The following is a 19,576-nucleotide window of genomic DNA, read 5'->3' on the forward strand; positions in this document are numbered from 1 at the left end:
CTGCAATCAACACCATGCCATTATGAGTGTGTCTGCCAGTGAAGTGTTGTTGACATGATTACTGATGTGTAGTGTAGCCTGGAGTGTGTAGAATGTTGCCTGGCCAATCTCTGTCAGTTTCCCTATGAAGTGTGTAGAATGTTGCCTGGCCGATCGCTGTCAGTTTCCCTATGAAGTGTGTAGAATGTTGCCTGGCCAATCGCTGTCAGTTTCCCTATGAAGTGTGTAGAATGTTGCCTGGCCAATCGCTGTCAGTTTCCCTATGAAGTGTGTAGAATGTTGCCTGGCCAATCGCTGTCAGTTTCTCTATGAAGTGTGTAGAATGTTGCCTGGCCAATCGCTGTCAGTTTCTCTATGAAGTGTGTAGAATGTTGCCGGGCCAATCGCTGTCAGTTTCCCTATGAAGTGTGTAGAATGTTGCCTGGCCAATCGCTGTCAGTTTCCCGAAGCCAGAGGTGCTTGTCCACTGGGACACCTCACATCACATGTGGAGTAAACACACGACTGATGTATTCAACGGTAGTATTTTAAGAGTGATAAGTGCCTGCTATTTACACTTATTCATCCAACATTAAAAGGAAACATTACTACTGTACACATTTGCATAGGATTATGATTTATTGCTGATGAAAGTTATATTTCATAATCACTATTATCATCACTCCTCCCCTAGACAGAATTCCCATTGGAATTACCCTTCGATGGAAAAAATGCTTTGTTAGCTAATACCACGTCTGTATCCTCCAGCTGTACCCCAATGGTGTGCCTGTGTGGTTATTTATGTACAGTATCTCAGTGGTCTGTCTGATCTGTCTACTGCACTGCCATGTGGTGTGGTCCTGTCCTGTCTGCTCCTGTCTGGTCCTGTGTGCTCCTGTCCTGTCTGGTCCTGTGTGCTCCTCTCCTGTCTGGTCCTGTCCTGTCTGGTCCTCCCTCCACCTCCCTAACGTCCCCCTCTTACTCATGTCTGTGTGGGAGCCGTCCTGCAGCTGAAGACAGCCACAGCCTCTCATTTCATCTACTCTCAGCATCATATTAAAATCACAAAGTCAGTCCTTGGTCTGGACCAGCTCCCTAACACACACACACATTAGTTGGATGAATCTCAGAGTGAGAGAGGAGGGAGGAAAAGAGGGGGGGGGAGGGGGGATGGGGGGAGGGAAAGATGAAGAGGGGAGAGAGAGAGAGAGAGAGAGAGACAGAGAGAGAGAGAGACACAGAGAGAGAGACAGAGAGAGACAGAGACAGAGAGAGAGAGAGAGAGAGAGAGACAAACACATAGAGAGACACAGGGAGAGACTGAAACACTGAGACACTGTCTTTATCCCTCCTCCTCCCTCTCTCCTCCTCCCTCATTCCCTCCTCCATCTTCTCTCTGTGATGGAGCAGAACACAGCCCTTCCCTCCTCCATATCCTCCTCCATCTTCTCTCTCTGATGGAGCAGAACACAGCCCTTCCCTCCTCCATCTTCTCTCTGTGATGGAGCAGAACACAGCCCTCTCCTCCTCCCTCATTCCCTCCTCCATCTTCTCTCTGTGATGGAGCAGAACACAACCCTTCCCTCCTCCATTCCCTCCTCCATCTTCTCTCTGTGATGGAGCAGAACACAACCCTTCCCTCGTCCCTCATTCCCTCCTCCATCTTCTCTCTGTGATGGAGCAGAACACAACCCTTCCCTCCTCCATTCCCTCCTCCATCTTCTCTCTGTGATGGAGCAGAACACAACCCTTCCCTCGTCCCTCATTCCCTCCTCCATCTTCTCTCTGTGATGGAGCAGAACACAGCCCTCTCCTCCTCCCTCATTCCCTCCCACATTTTCTCTCTGTGATGGAGCAGAACACAGCCCTCTCCTCCTCCCTCATTCACTACTCCATCTTCTCTCTGTGATGGAGCAGAACACAGCCCTCTCCTCCTCCCTCATTCCCTACTCCATCTTCTCTCTGTGATGGAGCAGAACACAGCCCTCTCCTCCTCCCTCCTTCCCTACTCCATCTTCTCTCTGTGATGGAGCAGAACACAGCCCTCTCCTCCTCCCTCATTCCCTACTCCATCTTCTCTCTGTGATGGAGCAGAACACAGCCCTTCCCTCCTCCATCTTCTCTCTGTGATGGAGCATAACACAGCCCTCTCCTCCTCCCTCATTCCCTCCTCCATCTTCTCTCTGTGATGGAGCAGAACACAGCCCTCTCCTCCTCCCTCATTCCCTCCCACATTTTCTCTCTGTGATGGAGCAGAACACAGCCCTCTCCTCCTCCCTCATTCCCTACTCCATCTTCTCTCTGTGATGGAGCAGAACACAGCCCTCTCCTCTTCCCTCATTCCCTACTCCATCTTCTCTCTGTGATGGAGCAGAACACAGCCCTCTCCTCCTCCCTCATTCCCTACTCCATCTTCTCTCTGTGATGGAGCAGAACACAGCCCTCTCCTCCTCCCTCATTCCCTACTCCATTTTCTCTCTGTGATGGAGCAGAACACAGCCCTCTCCTCTTCCCTCATTCCCTACTCCATCTTATCTCTGTGATGGAGCAGAACACAGCCCTCTCCTCTTCCCTCATTCCCTACTCCATCTTCTCTCTGTGATGGAGCAGAACACAGCCCTCTCCTCCTCCCTCATTCCCTACCTCATCTTCTCTCTGTGATGGAGCAGAACACAGCCCTTCCCTCCTCCATCTTCTCTCTGTGATGGAGCAGAACACAGCCCTCTCCTCCTCCCTCATTCCCTCCTCCATCTTCTCTCTGTGATGGAGCAGAACACAACCTTTCCCTCCTCCATTCCCTCCTCCATCTTCTCTCTGTGATGGAGCAGAACACAACCCTTCCCTCCTCCATTCCCTCCTCCATCTTCTCTCTGTGATGGAGCAGAACACAACCCTTCCCTCGTCCCTCATTCCCTCCTCCATCTTCTCTCTGTGATGGAGCAGAACACAGCCCTCTCCTCCTCCCTCATTCCCTCCCACATTTTCTCTCTGTGATGGAGCAGAACACAGCCCTTCCCTCCTCCATATCCTCCTCCATCTTCTCTCTGTGATGGAGCAGAACACAGCCCTTCCCTCCTCCATTCCCTACTCCATCTTCTCTCTGTGATGGAGCAGAACACAGCCCTCTTCTCCTCCCTCTCCTCCTCTCTCCTCCTCCCTCATTCCCTCCTCCATCTTCTCTCTGTGATGGAGCAGAACACAGCCCTCTCCTCCTCCCTCATTCCCTCCTCCATCTTCTCTCTGTGATGGAGCAGAACACAGCCCTCTCCTCCTCCCTCATTCCCTCCATCTTCTCTCTGTGATGGAGCAGAACACAGCCATCCTTCCATCCTCCCTATTTCCTATTAGAGTTAATGTCACTAAAACAACATGATGGGCCAGTTCACTGTTGTGACTCTGTCACTAAAACAACATGAAGGGCAAATTCCCTGCTGTGACTCTGTCACTAAAACAACACGAAGGGCCAATTCACTGCTGTGACTCTGTCATGAACTCATATCTTCAACTCATTAGTTTAGTAGATTCAGGATATCTTCAACACATTAGTATAGTAGATTCAGGATATCTCAACTCATTAGTATAGTAGATTCAGGATATCTCAACACATTAGTTTAGTAGATTCAGGATATCTCAACACATTAGTTTAGTAGATTCAGGATATCTCAACACATTAGTATAGTAGATTCAGGATATTTTCAACACATTAGTTTAGTAGATTCAGGATATCTCAACACATTAGTATAGTAGATTCAGGATATTTTCAACTCATTAGTTTAGTAGATTCAGGATATTTTCAACACAATAGTTTAGTAGATTCATGATATCTTCAACACAATATTTTCAACTCATTAGTTTAGTACATTCAGGATATTTTCAACTCATTAGTTTAGTAGATTCAGTATATCTTCAACTCATTAGTTTAGTAGATTCAGGATATCTCAACTCATTAGTTTAGTAGATTCAGGATATTTTCAACTCATTAGTTTAGTACATTCAGGATATTTTCAACTCATTAGTTTAGTAGATTCAGTATATCTTCAACTCATTAGTTTAGTAGATTCAGGATATCTCAACTCATTAGTTTAATAGATTCAGGATATTTTCAACACGTTAGTTTAGTAGATTCAGGATATTTTCAACACATTAATTTAGTAGATTCAGGATATTTTCAACACATTAATTTAGTATGTATCCACGTGATGAGTTCAGTTATTTTGTGGAGTCCAACCCCATCAAAGTTGCCCATCCCTGGTGTTGAGCTACAGGGCCTTGCAAAAGTGTTCATCCCCCTTGGTGTTTTTCCTATTTTGTTGCATTACAACCTGTAATTTAAATAGATGTTTTATTTGGATTTAATGTAATGGACAGGCAAAAAATTGGTGAAGTGAACTAGAAAAATAACCTGTTTAAAAATTTTTTTTTTTTTTTTTTTTTTTTTTTTTTTAAACAGAAAAGTGGTGCGTGCATATGTATTCACCACCTTTGCTAAGAAGCCCCTAAACAAGATCTGATGCAACCAATTGCCTTCAAAAGTCACATCATTAGTTAAATAAAGTCCACCTGTGTGCAATCTAAGTGTCACATGATCTCATACCTGTTCTGAAAGGCCCCAGAGTCTGCAACACCACTAAGCAAGGGGCACCACCAAGCAAATGGCACCATGAAGACCAAGGAGCTCTCCAAACAGGTCAAAGACAAAGTAGTGGAGAAGTACAGACCACGGTTGGGTTATGAAAAGTCATCTGAAACTTTGAACATCCCACGGCGCACCGTTAAATCCATTATTAAAAATGGAAAGAATATGGCACCACAACGAACCTGCCAAGAGAGGGCCACCTACCGAAAATCACAGAGCAGGCAAAGAGGGCAATAATCAGAGAGGCAGCAAACAGACCAAAGATAATACTGAAGGAGCTGCAAAGCTCCACAACGGAGATTGGAATATCTGTCCATAAGATAAAAAATAAAAAATAAGCTTAAAGAAGAAAATAAGAAAACACGTTTGGTGTTCGCCAAAAGGCATGTGGGAGAAGGTACTCTGGTCAGATGAGACTAAAATGGAGCTTTTTGGCCATCAAGAAAAATGCTATTTCTGGTGCAAACCTCTCATCTCCCCGAGAACAGCATCCGCACAGTGAAGCATGGTGGTGGCAGCATCATGTTGTGGGGATGTTTTTCCATCGGCAGGAACTGGGAAACTGGTCAGAATTGAAGGAATGATGGATGGCGCTAAATACAGGGAAATTATTGAGGGAAACCTGTTTCAGTATTTCAGCGATTTGAGACTGAGACGGAGGTTCACCTTCCAGCAGGACAATGACTCTTAGCATACTGCTAAAGCAACACTCGAATGGTTTAAGGGGAAACATTTAAATGTCTTGGAATGGCCTAGTCAAAGCTCAGACCTCAATCCAATTGAGAATCTGTGGTATGACTTAAAGATTGCTGTACACCAGCGGAACCCATCCAACTTGATGGAGCTGAAACAGTTTTGCCTTGAAGAATGGGCAAAAATCCCAGTGGATAGATGTGCCAAACTTATAGAGACGTACCCCAAGAGACTTGCAGCTGTAATTGCTGCACAAGGTGTCTCTACAAAGTATTGACTTTGAGGGGGTGAATAATTATGCACGCTCAAGTTTTCTGTTTTCTAGTGTTATTCCCTTGTTTGTCCCCCCCCAAAAAAATCCATTTTAATTCCAGGTTGTAAGGCAACAAAATAGGGAAAATGCCAAGGGGGTTGAATACTTTCAAATGCCTCTGTAATATGTTTCCCTGTTCACGTCCCTGATTAACTTTGTGTGTGTGTGTGTTCTCTCTGCAGCCCATTCGTGTAAGCAGCCCAAGTCCCCTCCCAATGCAGACGTGGTTGGGATGGAGCTGGCTCCGTATGGCTACACCCTGCTCTACTCCTGCCAGCCTGGCTTCATCCTGTCTGGGGGGTCAGAACACAGGGTCTGCAGGTCTGATGGAAGCTGGACCGGTAAGGTCCCCATCTGCAGAGGTAGGGAAATTATGGTTTTATACTATATAGTATATTGATATATGTTTGATAGTTACTGAGATACAATGCCAATGATGAGAACATACAATAGATATCTAAATGTGAAAAATAAGTACTGTTGAAAGCTGGTTATGGCTGGAAGTAGAGGTACTGTAGAAAGCTGGTTATGGCTGGAACAGAAGTACTGTAGAAAGCTGGTTGTGGCTGGAACAGAAGTACTGTAGAAAGCTGGTTGTGGCTGGGCAGAAGTACTGTAGAAAGCTGGTTATGACTGGAACAGAAGTACTGTAGAAAGCTGGTTATGGCTGGAACAGAAGTACTGTAGAAAGCTGGTTATGGCTGGAACAGAAGTACTGTAGAAAGCTGGTTATGGTTGGGCAGAAGTACTGTAGAAAGCTGGTTATGGCTGGAACAGAAGTACTGTAGAAAGCTGGTTGTGGCTGGGCAGAAGTACTGTATAAAGCTGGTTATGGCTGGGCAGAAGTACTGTAGAAAGCTGGTTATGGCTGGAACAGAAGTACCTTAGAAAGCTGGTTATGACTGGAACAGAAGTACTGTAGAAAGCTGGTTATGGCTGGAACAGAAGTACTGTAGAAAGCTGGTTATGACTGGAACAGAAGTACTGTAGAAAGCTGGTTATGGCTGGAACAGAAGTACTGTAGAAAGCTGGTTATGGCTGGAACAGAAGTACTGTAGAAAGCTGGTTATGGCTGTAACAGAAGTACTGTAGAAAGCTGGTTATGGCTGGAACAGAAGTACTGTAGAAAGCTGGTTATGACTGGAACAGAAGTACTGTAGAAAGCTGGTTATGACTGGAACAGAAGTACTGTAGAAAGCTGGTTATGGTTGGAACAGAAGTACTGTACAAAGCTGGTTATGACTGGAACAGAAGTACCTTAGAAAGCTGGTTATGGCTGGGCAGAAGTACTGTAGAAAGCTGGTTATGGCTGGAACAGAAGTACTGTAGAAAGCTGGTTATGACTGGAACAGAAGTACTGTAGAAAGCTGGTTATGGCTGGAACAGAAGTACTGTAGAAAGCTGGTTATGGTTGGGCAGAAGTACTGTAGAAAGCTGGTTATGGCTGGAACAGAAGTACTGTAGAAAGCTGGTTGTGGCTGGAACAGAAGTACTGTAGAAAGCTGGTTGTGGCTGGGCAGAAGTACTGTATAAAGCTGGTTATGGCTGGAACAGAAGTACTGTAGAAAGCTGGTTATGGCTGGAACAGAAGTACTGTAGAAAGCTGGTTATGACTGGAACAGAAGTACTGTAGAAAGCTGGTTATGGCTGGAACAGAAGTACTGTAGAAAGTTGGTTATGGCTGGAACAGAAGTACTGTAGAAAGCTGGTTATGGCTGGAACAGAAGTACTGTAGAAAGCTGGTTGTGGCTGGAACAGAAGTACTGTAGAAAGCTGGTTATGACTGGAACAGAAGTACCTTAGAAAGCTGGTTATGGCTGGGCAGAAGTACTGTAGAAAGCTGGTTATGGCTGGAACAGAAGTACTGTAGAAAGCTGGTTATGGCTGGAACAGAAGTACTGTAGAAAGCTGGTTATGACTGGAACAGAAGTACTGTAGAAAGCTGGTTATGGCTGGAACAGAAGTACTGTAGAAAGCTGGTTATGGCTGGAACAGAAGTACTGTAGAAAGCTGGTTGTGGCTGGGCAGAAGTACTGTAGAACGCTGGTTATGACTGGAACAGAAGTACTGTAGAAAGCTGGTTATGGCTGTAACAGAAGTACTGTAGAAAGCTGGTTATGGCTGGAACAGAAGTACTGTAGAAAGCTGGTTATGACTGGAACAGAAGTACTGTAGAAAGCTGGTTATGGCTGGGCAGAAGTACTGTAGAAAGCTGGTTATGGCTGGAACAGAAGTACTGTAGAAAGCTGGTTATGGTTGGAACAGAAGTACTGTACAAAGCTGGTTATGGCTGGAACAGAAGTACTGTAGAAAGCTGGTTAGGGCTGGAACAGAAGTACTGTAGAAAGCTGGTTATTGCTGGAACAGAAGTACTGTAGAAAGCTGGTTGTGGCTGGGCAGAAGTACTGTAGAAAGCTGGTTATGACTGGAACAGAAGTACTGTAGAAAGCTGGTTATGGCTGGAACAGAAGTACTGTAGAAAGCTGGTTATGACTGGAACAGAAGTACTGTAGAAAGCTGGTTATGGCTGGAACAGAAGTACTGTAGAAAGCTGGTTATGGCTGGAACAGAAGTACTGTAGAAAGCTGGTTATGGCTGGAACAGAAGTACTGTAGAAAGCTGGTTATGGCTGGAACAGAAGTACTGTAGAAAGCTGGTTATGGCTGGAACATAAGTACTGTAGAAAGCTGGTTATGACTGGAACAGAAGTACTGTAGAAAGCTGGTTATGGCTGGAACAGAAGTACTGTAGAAAGCTGGTTGTGGCTGGAACAGAAGTACTGTAGAAAGCTGGTTGTGGCTGGGCAGAAGTACTGTAGAAAGCTGGTTATGACTGGAACAGAAGTACTGTAGAAAGCTGGTTATGGCTGGAACAGAAGTACTGTAGAAAGCTGGTTATGGTTGGGCAGAAGTACTGTAGAAAGCTGGTTATGGCTGGAACAGAAGTACTGTAGAAAGCTGGTTGTGGCTGGGCAGAAGTACTGTATAAAGCTGGTTATGGCTGGAACAGAAGTACTGTAGAAAGCTGGTTATGGCTGGAACAGAAGTACTGTAGAAAGCTGGTTATGACTGGAACAGAAGTACTGTAGAAAGCTGGTTATGGCTGGAACAGAAGTACTGTAGAAAGTTGGTTATGGCTGGAACAGAAGTACTGTAGAAAGCTGGTTATGGCTGGAACAGAAGTACTGTAGAAAGCTGGTTATGGCTGGAACAGAAGTACTGTAGAAAGCTGGTTATGGCTGGAACAGAAGTACTGTAGAAAGCTGGTTGTGGCTGGGCAGAAGTACTGTAGAATGCTGGTTATGATTGGAACAGAAGTACTGTAGAAAGCTGGTTATGGTTGGAACAGAAGTTCTGTAGAAAGCTGGTTATGGCTGGAACAGAAGTACTGTAGAAAGCTGGTTATGGTTGGAACAGAAGTACTGTAGAAAGCTGGTTGTGCAGAAGTACTGTAGAAAGCTGGTTATGGCTGGAACAGAAGTACTGTAGAAAGCTGGTTATGACTGGAACAGAAGTACTGTAGAAAGCTGTTTATGGCTGGAACAGAAGTACTGTAGAAAGCTGGTTATGGCTGGAACAGAAGTACTGTAGAAAGCTGGTTGTGGCTGGGCAGAAGTACTGTAGAATGCTGGTTATGATTGGAACAGAAGTACTGTAGAAAGCTGGTTATGGTTGGAACAGAAGTTCTGTACAAAGCTGGTTATGGCTGGAACAGAAGTACTGTAGAAAGCTGGTTATGGTTGGAACAGAAGTACTGTAGAAAGCTGGTTATGGTTGGAACAGAGGTACTGTAGAAAGCTGGTTATGACTGGAACAGAAGTACTGTAGAAAGCTGGTTATGACTGGAACAGAAGTACTGTAGAAAGCTGGTTAGGGCTGGAACAGAAGTACTGTAGAAAGCTGGTTATGACTGGAACAGAAGTACTGTAGAAAGCGGGTTATGGTTGGAACAGAAGTACTGTAGAAAGCTGGTTATGACTGGTACAGAAGTACTGTAGAAAGCTGGAACAGAAGTACTGTAGAAAGCTGGTTGTGGCTGGGCAGAAGTACTGTAGAAAGCTGGTTATGACTGGAACAGAAGTACTGTAGAAAGCTGGTTATGGCTGGAACAGAAGTACTGTAGAAAGCTGGTTATGGTTGGGCAGAAGTACTGTAGAAAGCTGGTTATGGCTGGAACAGAAGTACTGTAGAAAGCTGGTTGTGGCTGGGCAGAAGTACTGTATAAAGCTGGTTATGGCTGGAACAGAAGTACTGTAGAAAGCTGGTTATGGCTGGAACAGAAGTACTGTAGAAAGCTGGTTATGACTGGAACAGAAGTACTGTAGAAAGCTGGTTATGGCTGGAACAGAAGTACTGTAGAAAGTTGGTTATGGCTGGAACAGAAGTACTGTAGAAAGCTGGTTATGGCTGGAACAGAAGTACTGTAGAAAGCTGGTTATGGCTGGAACAGAAGTACTGTAGAAAGCTGGTTATGGCTGTAACAGAAGTACTGTAGAAAGCTGGTTGTGGCTGGGCAGAAGTACTGTAGAATGCTGGTTATGATTGGAACAGAAGTACTGTAGAAAGCTGGTTATGGTTGGAACAGAAGTTCTGTAGAAAGCTGGTTATGGCTGGAACAGAAGTACTGTAGAAAGCTGGTTATGGTTGGAACAGAAGTACTGTAGAAAGCTGGTTGTGCAGAAGTACTGTAGAAAGCTGGTTATGGCTGGAACAGAAGTACTGTAGAAAGCTGGTTATGACTGGAACAGAAGTACTGTAGAAAGCTGTTTATGGCTGGAACAGAAGTACTGTAGAAAGCTGGTTATGGCTGGAACAGAAGTACTGTAGAAAGCTGGTTGTGGCTGGGCAGAAGTACTGTAGAATGCTGGTTATGATTGGAACAGAAGTACTGTAGAAAGCTGGTTATGGTTGGAACAGAAGTTCTGTACAAAGCTGGTTATGGCTGGAACAGAAGTACTGTAGAAAGCTGGTTATGGTTGGAACAGAAGTACTGTAGAAAGCTGGTTATGGTTGGAACAGAGGTACTGTAGAAAGCTGGTTATGACTGGAACAGAAGTACTGTAGAAAGCTGGTTATGACTGGAACAGAAGTACTGTAGAAAGCTGGTTAGGGCTGGAACAGAAGTACTGTAGAAAGCTGGTTATGACTGGAACAGAAGTACTGTAGAAAGCGGGTTATGGTTGGAACAGAAGTACTGTAGAAAGCTGGTTATGACTGGTACAGAAGTACTGTAGAAAGCTGGAACAGAAGTACTGTAGAAAGCTGGTTGTGGCTGGGCAGAAGTACTGTAGAAAGCTGGTTATGACTGGAACAGAAGTACTGTAGAAAGCTGGTTATGACTGGAACAGAAGTACTGTAGAAAGCTGGTTATGGCTGGAACAGAAGTACTGTAGAAAGCTGGTTATGGCTGGGCAGAAGTACTGTAGAAAGCTGGTTAGGGCTGGGCAGAAGTACTGTAGAAAGCTGGTTAGGGCTGGGCAGAAGTACTGTAGAAAGCTGGTTAGGGCTGGGCAGAAGTACTGTAAAAAGCTGGTTATGGTTGGAACAGAAGTACTGTAGAAAGCTGGTTAGGGCTGGGCAGAAGTACTGTAGAAAGCTGGTTGTGGCTGGGCAGAAGTACTGTAGAAAGCTGGTTAGGGCTGGGCAGAAGTACTGTAGAAAGCTGGTTATGGTTGGAACAGAAGTACTGTAGAAAGCTGGTTGTGGCTGGGCAGAAGTACTGTAGAAAGCTGGTTAGGGCTGGGCAGAAGTACTGTAGAAAGCTGGTTAGGGCTGGAACAGAAGTACTGTAGAAAGCTGGTTAGGGCTGGGCAGAAGTACTGTAGAAAGCTGGTTAGGGCTGGGCAGAAGTACTGTAGAAAGCTGGTTATGACTGGAACAGAAGTACTGTAGAAAGCTGGTTGTGGCTGGGCAGAAGTACTGTAGAAAGCTGGTTATGACTGGAACAGAAGTACTGTAGAAAGCTGGTTATGACTGGAACAGAAGTACTGTAGAAAGCTGGTTAGGGCTGGGCAGAAGTACTGTAGAAAGCTGGTTAGGGCTGGGCAGAAGTGTCATGTATCATCATGTATCTGTCATGTTGTGTTGCGTTAGAAACTGTATTCACTGAGAGCTGATGTAAAATGTGCACACACACACACACACACACACACACACAGTATGTATCTTCCTTGCAGGCTCTGCAACATTAAGGAGAGGTACTGTGTTAGCAACACAGTCATAAAAGTGTTTATTTTTGATAACATCCCGAGGGTGTTTCTGCTGTGCTCTGAAACAGCGCCGATTTGTGAGATACATAATTCTATGTTTCTTTCCAGTGGGCTCCAAGCTGACGGAAAAACCTACTGCAACCTTACAGGGAATGCCAAGCCCCAACATACACGGTAAGAAGAATACAGTAACTTTACATGGTAAGAAGAATACAGTAATTTTACATGATAAGAAGAATACAGTAAATGTATATGGTAAGAAGAGTACAGTAACTTTACATTAGAAGAAGAATACTGTAACTTTACATGATAAGAAGGATACAGTAACTTTACATGATAAGAAGAATACAGTAATTTTGCATGGTAAGACGAATACAGTAACTTTACATGATAAGAATACAGTAACTTTACACGATAAGGAGAATACAGTAACTTGTCATGATAAGAAGAATACAGTAAATTTACATGATAAGAAGAATACAGTAAATTTACATGATAAGAAGAATACAGTAAATTTACATGGTAAGAAGAATACAGTAACTTTACATGATAAGATGAATACAGTAACTTTACATGATAAGAAGAATACAGTAAATGTACATGATAAGAAGAATATAGTAACTTTACATGATAAGAATACAGTAAATTTACATGGTAAGAAGAATACAGTAACTTTACATGATAAGAATACAGTAAATGTACATGATAAGAAGAATACAGTAACTTTACATGATAAGAAGAATACAGTAAATGTACATGGGGAGAAGAATACAGTAACTTTACATGATAAGAATACAGTAAATGTACATGATAAGAAGAATACAGTAAATTTACAAAGGGGATTGTTCAATAGCCACTTATGGCAGTTATCCATACTGAGTGGATAAAACATGAAGAACACCTGCTCTTTCCATGACATAGAAATGGAAGGGAAAAAAACAAACAAATGAAATAAATAGATCCTAATGTTTTATATGGCTGTACATAATGAATGATCTGTATTGCTGAGGCCTGTAACGTCCTGTATTCCAGTCCCTGACGACGTCTTCGCCCCTGATTTCATCTGGAGAGGCTCCTATGATTATAAGAGTCAGAAACAACCGATGACTTTGACAGTCACTCATTTTAATAGCAGCACGGGAATAGTGAACGCGACGCTAAACGACAGCAACGTAGAATTCCTGCTCTCTGGTAAGTTAATTTATCATGTCACCTTTTTCTGCTTTTAGTTGTTGTTGTTGTTACATGCATGTTGTGGTTGTGTCTCACCATATTCATCAGTTTACTGGCAGAAATCTAATTGGTTGAAAAGAGGTCTATTGTAATTTGTGCTGACTCCTCTCCCCTTCCCTCTCCTTTTCCCTCCCCTCCTCTCCTATCTCCCTTGCCTTCCCTTCACTCTCTTATCCCCTCCCCTCCTATCCCCTCCCCTCCTATCCCCTCCCCTCCTATCCCCTCCCCTCCCCTTCCCTCTCCTCTTCTCTCCTCTCCTCTCCTCTCCTCTCCTCTCCTCTCCTCTCCTCTCCTCTCCTCTCCTGTCCTGTCCTGTCCTGTCCTCTCCTCTCTTCTCTTCTCTTCTCTTCTCTTCTCTTCTTCTCTTCTCTTCTCTTCTCTTCTCTTCTTCTCTTCCTCTCCTCTCCTATCTCCCTCCCTTCTCTTGCCTTCTCTTCCCTTTCCTTCCCTCTCCTATCTCCCTCCCCTTCCCTCCCTTCCCTTCTCCTCTCCTCTCCTCCTCTTCTGTTCTCTCCTCTCCTCCTCTTCTGTTCTCTCCTCTCCTCTCCTCTCCTCCTCTTCTGTTCTCTCCTCTCCTCCTCTTCTGTTCTCTCCTCTCCTGTCCTCTCCTCTCCTCTTCTCTTCTCCTCTCATCTCCTCCTCTCCTCACTTCTCTTCTCCTCTCCTCTCCTCTAGGAGTGTATAAGAACCACGAGGCCAGGTTAATGCTCCTGCTGTACCATATGAAAGCCCTGGCCCACAGCACGTATAGCCGGGTTACCGAGGAGACCTGGGCTATGGATGGTTTTGTAAGTACCCTGGGATACAATAGAGTCAGGCTGTCGACTCGAGTATAACTGTGGATAACCTTCACTGTGTTTTACTTTCTAACACAGGAGTCTCTGTTTTCACTATGGTAACGTTTACAAAAACAATTGATTCAACATATCTGATGTTGCAAATTGTTTTTATGTTTCAACTCTCTGTGATGTATTGAACAGTTCGTATATTGACTATGTTTATAGGTTTCAACTCTCTGTGATGTATTGAACAGTTCGTATATTGACTATGTTTATAGGTGTCAACTCTCTATGATGTATTGAACAGTTCGTATATTGACTATGTTTATAGGTTTCAACTCTCTGTGATGTATTGAACAGTTTGTATATTGACTATGTTTATAGGTTTCAACTCTCTGTGATGTATTGAACAGTTAGTATATTGAATATGTTTAGCGCCTCTCTTGGCTTCCGTAACTTTGCTCCTTTGACTATATGTTAAATATCCAGAAGAACTGCCAGTACTGAGAACTTTAAAGAACGGCAGACAGTAACATGGTAGGACTGAACGGCAGACAGTAACATGGTAGGGCTGAACGGAAGACAGACAGTAACTTTAATTTTAATTTTACCTTTATTTTACTAGGCAAGTCAGTTAAGAACAAATTCTTATTTTCAATGACGGCCTAGGAACAGTGGGTTAACTGCCTGTTCAGGGGCAGAACGACAGATTTGTACCTTGTCAGCTCGGGGATTCGAACTTGCAACCTTTCGGTTACGAGTCCAACGCTCTAACCACTAGGCTAACCAGTAACATGTTAGGACTGTACGGCAGACAGACAGTAACATGGTAGAACTGAACGGCAGACAGACAGTAACATGGTAGGACTGCACGGCAGTCAGACAGTAACATGGTAGGACTGTACGGCAGACAGACAGTAACATGGTAGGACTGTACGGCAGACAGACAGTAACATGGTAGGACTGTACGGCAGACAGACAGTAACATGGTAGTACTGAACGGCAGGCAGACAGACAGTAACATGGTAGGACTGTACGGCAGACAGACAGTAACATGGTAGGACTGAGCAGCAGACAGACAGTAACATGGTAGGACTGAACGGCAGACAGACAGTAACATGGTAGGACTGAACGGCAGACAGACAGTAACATGGTAGGACTGTACGGCAGACAGACAGTAACATGGTAGTACTGAACGGCAGACAGACAGTAACATGGTAGGACTGTACGGCAGACAGACAGTAACATGGTAGGACTGCACGGCAGACAGACAGTAACATGGTAGGACTGTACGGCAGACAGACAGTAACATGGTAGGACTGTACGGCAGACAGACAGTAACTTGGTAGGACTGTGTGGCAGACAGACACAGTCACATGAAAGGACTGTGTGGCAGACAGACAGTAACATGGTAGGACTGTACGGCAGACAGACAGTAACATGGTAGGACTGTGTGGCAGACAGACAGTAACATGGTAGGACTGCACGGCAGACAGACAGTAACATGGTAGGCCTGTGTGGCAGACAGACACAGTCACATGAAAGGACTCTGTGGCAGACAGACAGTAACATGGTAGGACTGCACGGCAGACAGACAGACAGTAACATGGTAGGACTGTACGGCAGACAGACAGTAACATGGTAGGACTGTGTGGCAGACAGACAGACAGTAACATGGTAGGGCTGTGTGGCAGACAGACAGTAACATGGTAGGACTGTGTGGCAGACAGACAGTAACATGGTAGGACTGTGTGGCAGACAGACAGTAACATGGTAGGACTGTGTGGCAGACAGACCGCTTATAAGGAGTTATTGACAGAAGACATCAATAACTCAGTCATTTCAATGAGATGAGGTTTACATGTCTGAACAAAGTAGAAGTTCACTGTTTTTCTTTTATCTCCTGTGAAAGGTCTCAGCTGAACCTGACGGGGGCAGTTATGTATTCCAAGGCTTCATCCAGGGGAAAGACTATGGACAGTTCGGCCTGCAGAGACTAGGTAGGTAGGATTTTAAACTACTCAATCTTATCACAACAATTACACATTTGACAATTGTAAACACCACCATTGTGTCGTCCTCCCGTTCCTCCTGTTCGTCCTCCTCCTCTTCCAATTCATCTTCCTCTTCCTCCTCTTCCTCCTCCTCTTCCTCCCTTTCCTCCTCCTCTTCCTCTTCTTCCTCCTGCTCTTCTTTTTCCTCCTTCTTTTTCTTCCTCCTCCTACTCCTCCTCTTCCTCATCCTCTTCCTCCTCCTTTCTTGTCCTCCTCCTTTTCTTCCTCTTCCTCCTCCTCCACTTCTTCTTCCTCCTCCTCCCCTCCTCCTCTTCCTCTTCTTCTTCCTTCTCTTTGTTTTCCTCCTCTTCCTCTTCTTCCTCCTCCTCATCCTCGTCCTCCTCATCCTCGTCCTCTTCATCCTCCTCCTCCTCCTCCTCCTCCTGCTCCTGGTTTGTTCCCCATGTAGGTATGAAGGTGAGAGAGATCAACATCACAACTGCAGGTCCTCCTCATGTCTCCAACAGCAGCTCTATGGTCATAGCCATCCTGGTACCTTTCTTTGGCCTCGTGTTGGCAGGCCTGGGATTCTATCTCTACAAACAACGGTACGTAGCTTCGGCAACGGTACGTAGCTTCGGTAACCCGATAATAATAATACACGCCACTTAGCAGAGGCTTCTCTCCCACGCCACACAGTGCAGTGAGTGTACAGGAAGCCACACAGTGCAGTGAGTGTACAAGAAGCCACACAGTGCAGTGAGTGTACAGGAAGCCACACAGTGCAGTGAGTGTACAGGAAGCCACACAGTGCAGTGAGTGTACAGGAAGCCACACAGTGCAGTGAGTGTACAGGAAGCCACACAGTGCAGTGAGTGTACAGGAAGCCACACAGTGCAGTGAGTGTACAAGAAGCCACACAGTGCAGTGAGTGTACAGGAAGCCACACAGTGCAGTGAGTGTACAGGAAGCCACACAGGACCACGTCTTGTTAATATTGGTTTGTTTGTGCGGACAGAAGTGGAACATATTTCAAGTTTTCACCGTTCGTAGACAAGTTCTTGACATGTGAGAAGTGGTTGATGCTTTAAAACAGAAGCTGTGCAGTAGATTGATGAAGTAGTATTGTCTCATTGACAGATGTGTGTACTGTGTCTCCTCCATATCGTAGGAGAACAGATCAGACCCAGTACACCGGCTGTTCAGTCCACGAGAACAACAACGGCCAGGCGACGTATGAGAACCCCATGTACGACACCAACACCAAGTCTGCGGAGGGGAAAGTGGTTCGCTTCGACCCCAACCTCAACACCGTATGCACTGTGGTGTGAAGATGTGTGTGTGCCAAACGCACCGGGGTTTGACGAACAGGAAAGCTTGTTCAGAAATGCAGCCCTGGTTTGATGCGACACTGCACTGTGGTTTATTGATGCTGTCTGACGAACGGAATTGCCCGAGAGTTCTTTTGGTTTAAAAAAAATAATAATGGATGTCTTGTCTTTTATAATATCTCTCTGCAACGAGTTTCTGAAGACGGCAAAGCACCGCCTCGGGAAACAGGAATGCAAAGCACACCTTCAGGAACAACAGTGGTGCTTGTTGTGGATGATGGACGGGGTGAGTCAGCAAGCAAAATGAGACGGTCCTCTTTTTAAAATACATCTTCACCTGATTGGTGAAGTTATTCCTAACTGCGCTCTGAGAGTGATGCTACGTGAATAAAGCCGTTCCCGACATGTTGGTACACAAGAGTCGTTTACGCTCCAGTCAACGCAAACAATGGAGCGTCGTTAAGGCAACCAAATGGAACCCTAGTCTTTTCCGGATGGAAGTTATCAGACCTGGGTTCAAGTACTATTCAAATTCCTTTAGCCTTTGCTCTCGTCTGCCCCCAGAGAGGGTGGAGGGGGTTTGTCCTTTTGCGATTATTCTATTTGGTTCAATTGCGACAAGTAAGCTCAATAAATCCCAAATACTGTAAAACATTTTAAATGATATCGATCAATTTATTTGATTTTATAGGACATATTTAAAATACATATAGATTTGACTCATTCGTCTGATCACAACAATACAAAATGTATCAAATCTTACTTGAACCCAGGTCTGTCTGCTAGTTCCCCCCCCCCCAGTAGTCGTATTAGTAGTAGTAGTCTATATCCACTCTATCGGCTCGGTTTAATTCCCCTGGATCTGATTTCAGAACGTGTCTCAGACTTCAGGCCTCAATCAGATCAAGCGTTATCCGGCGATACCAGACACCCACGTAGCTGATGTTTTAGCGATGTCGGAGGTTGGTGCTGTCAGATCGCAGAGCAGCTGCTCTCGTGATCATTGTCCTCGAAGCCCCACCCCCCCCCCCCCAACACACACACACTCGCGTTAGAAATTCTGACCTTGAAAGTGTGTAGGTTATTTTGAAAATGATTAAAAATCATCAAAAACTAAATAATGAGGATTTCTATCAGCCTTTATCGAGGTGTAGATTATATCTCACATTTCAGTGTTCAAACTTGTAAACAAGACTGATTTGGATTTCTCTTAATGAGACTCTGTGCAGCCAATGACAAGGTGTACTGCCGGGAGCCGCTTGTGGATTTGACAGCTCCAAAGCAAGTTCCACCTCCGTCACGTCAGAACATCAGCTCTGCGGATGACGGCTAAAGCCAATCTAATTTGATCCATAAAAGTTCCTCTCAGCGTGAGTCGATCAAAGTGATCTGCTGCCTCGTTCTTTACCCACACTGTGTGATTTCAGAGAGAGAGAGAGAGAAAGAGACAGGGAAACCTCGTTCTTTATGATGTCAGAGAGAGAGAGAGAGAGACAGGGAAACCTCGTTCTTTATGATGTCAGAGAGAGAGAGACAGGGAAACCTCGTTCTTTATGATGTCAGAGAGAGAGAGCGAGAGACAGGGAAACCTCGTTCTTTATGATGTCAGAGAGAGAGAGAGAGAGAGAGAGAGAGAGAGAGAGAGAGAGACAGGGAAACCTCGTTCTTTATGATGTCAGAGAGAGAGAGAGAGAGACAGGGAAACCTCGTTCTTTACCCACACTGTGTGATGTCAGAGAGAGAGAGAGAGAGAGAGAGACAGGGAAACCAGAAAGGCTGTCTCGCTCTTTGAATACTGTCAGTGTATGTAATATCAATGTACTGGATGCACTCTTAACACCAATGATACTTAAGATTGGATGTGTCGTTTACCCTGACTCAGAACTGAAGGATGTATCATGTGTTTACCTTGACTGAGAACTTAAGGATGTATGTGTTTACCCTGACTGAGAACTAAAGGATGTATGTGTTTACCCTGACTGAGAACTGAAGGATGTATGTGTTTTCCCTGACTGAGAACTGAAGGATGTATCATGTGTTTTCCCTGACTGGGAACGTAAGGATGTATGTGTTTACCCTGACTGAGAACTAAAGGATGTATGTGTTTACCCTGACTGAGAACTGAAGGATGTATCATGTGTTTACCCTGACTGAGAACTGAAGGATGTATCATGTGTTTACCCTGACTGAGAACTGAAGGATGTATCATGTGTTTACCCTGACTGAGAACTGAAGGATGTATCATGTGTTTACCCTGACTGAGAACTGAAGGATGTATGTGTTTACCCTGACTGAGAACTGAAGGATGTATGTGTTTACCCTGACTGAGAACTGAAGGATGTATGTGTTTACCCTGACTGAGAACTGAAGGATGTATGTGTTTACCCTGACTGAGAACTGAAGGATGTAT

General features: G+C 44.7%; 1 protein-coding gene across 1 annotated transcript in view; it reads left to right on the forward strand.

Annotated features, from left to right (window-relative positions):
- Positions 1–19,214, forward strand: part of LOC135519843 (CUB and sushi domain-containing protein 3-like) — a 50,082-nt gene extending 30,868 nt beyond the window's left edge. Inside the window, exons 6-12 of the mRNA XM_064945049.1 lie at positions 5,804–5,983; positions 11,938–12,003; positions 12,862–13,020; positions 13,738–13,850; positions 15,754–15,841; positions 16,305–16,443; positions 17,007–19,214. Of these exons, the coding sequence (XP_064801121.1) occupies positions 5,804–5,983; positions 11,938–12,003; positions 12,862–13,020; positions 13,738–13,850; positions 15,754–15,841; positions 16,305–16,443; positions 17,007–17,166 (905 nt within the window). The 3' untranslated portion in view covers positions 17,167–19,214. The remainder of the gene's footprint in view (positions 1–5,803; positions 5,984–11,937; positions 12,004–12,861; positions 13,021–13,737; positions 13,851–15,753; positions 15,842–16,304; positions 16,444–17,006) is intronic.
- The last annotated feature ends 362 nt before the right edge of the window (positions 19,215–19,576 follow it).

This window comes from Oncorhynchus masou, chromosome 29, assembly GCF_036934945.1.
Source record: "Oncorhynchus masou masou isolate Uvic2021 chromosome 29, UVic_Omas_1.1, whole genome shotgun sequence".
In the NCBI taxonomy this organism is placed as follows: domain Eukaryota; kingdom Metazoa; phylum Chordata; class Actinopteri; order Salmoniformes; family Salmonidae; genus Oncorhynchus; species Oncorhynchus masou.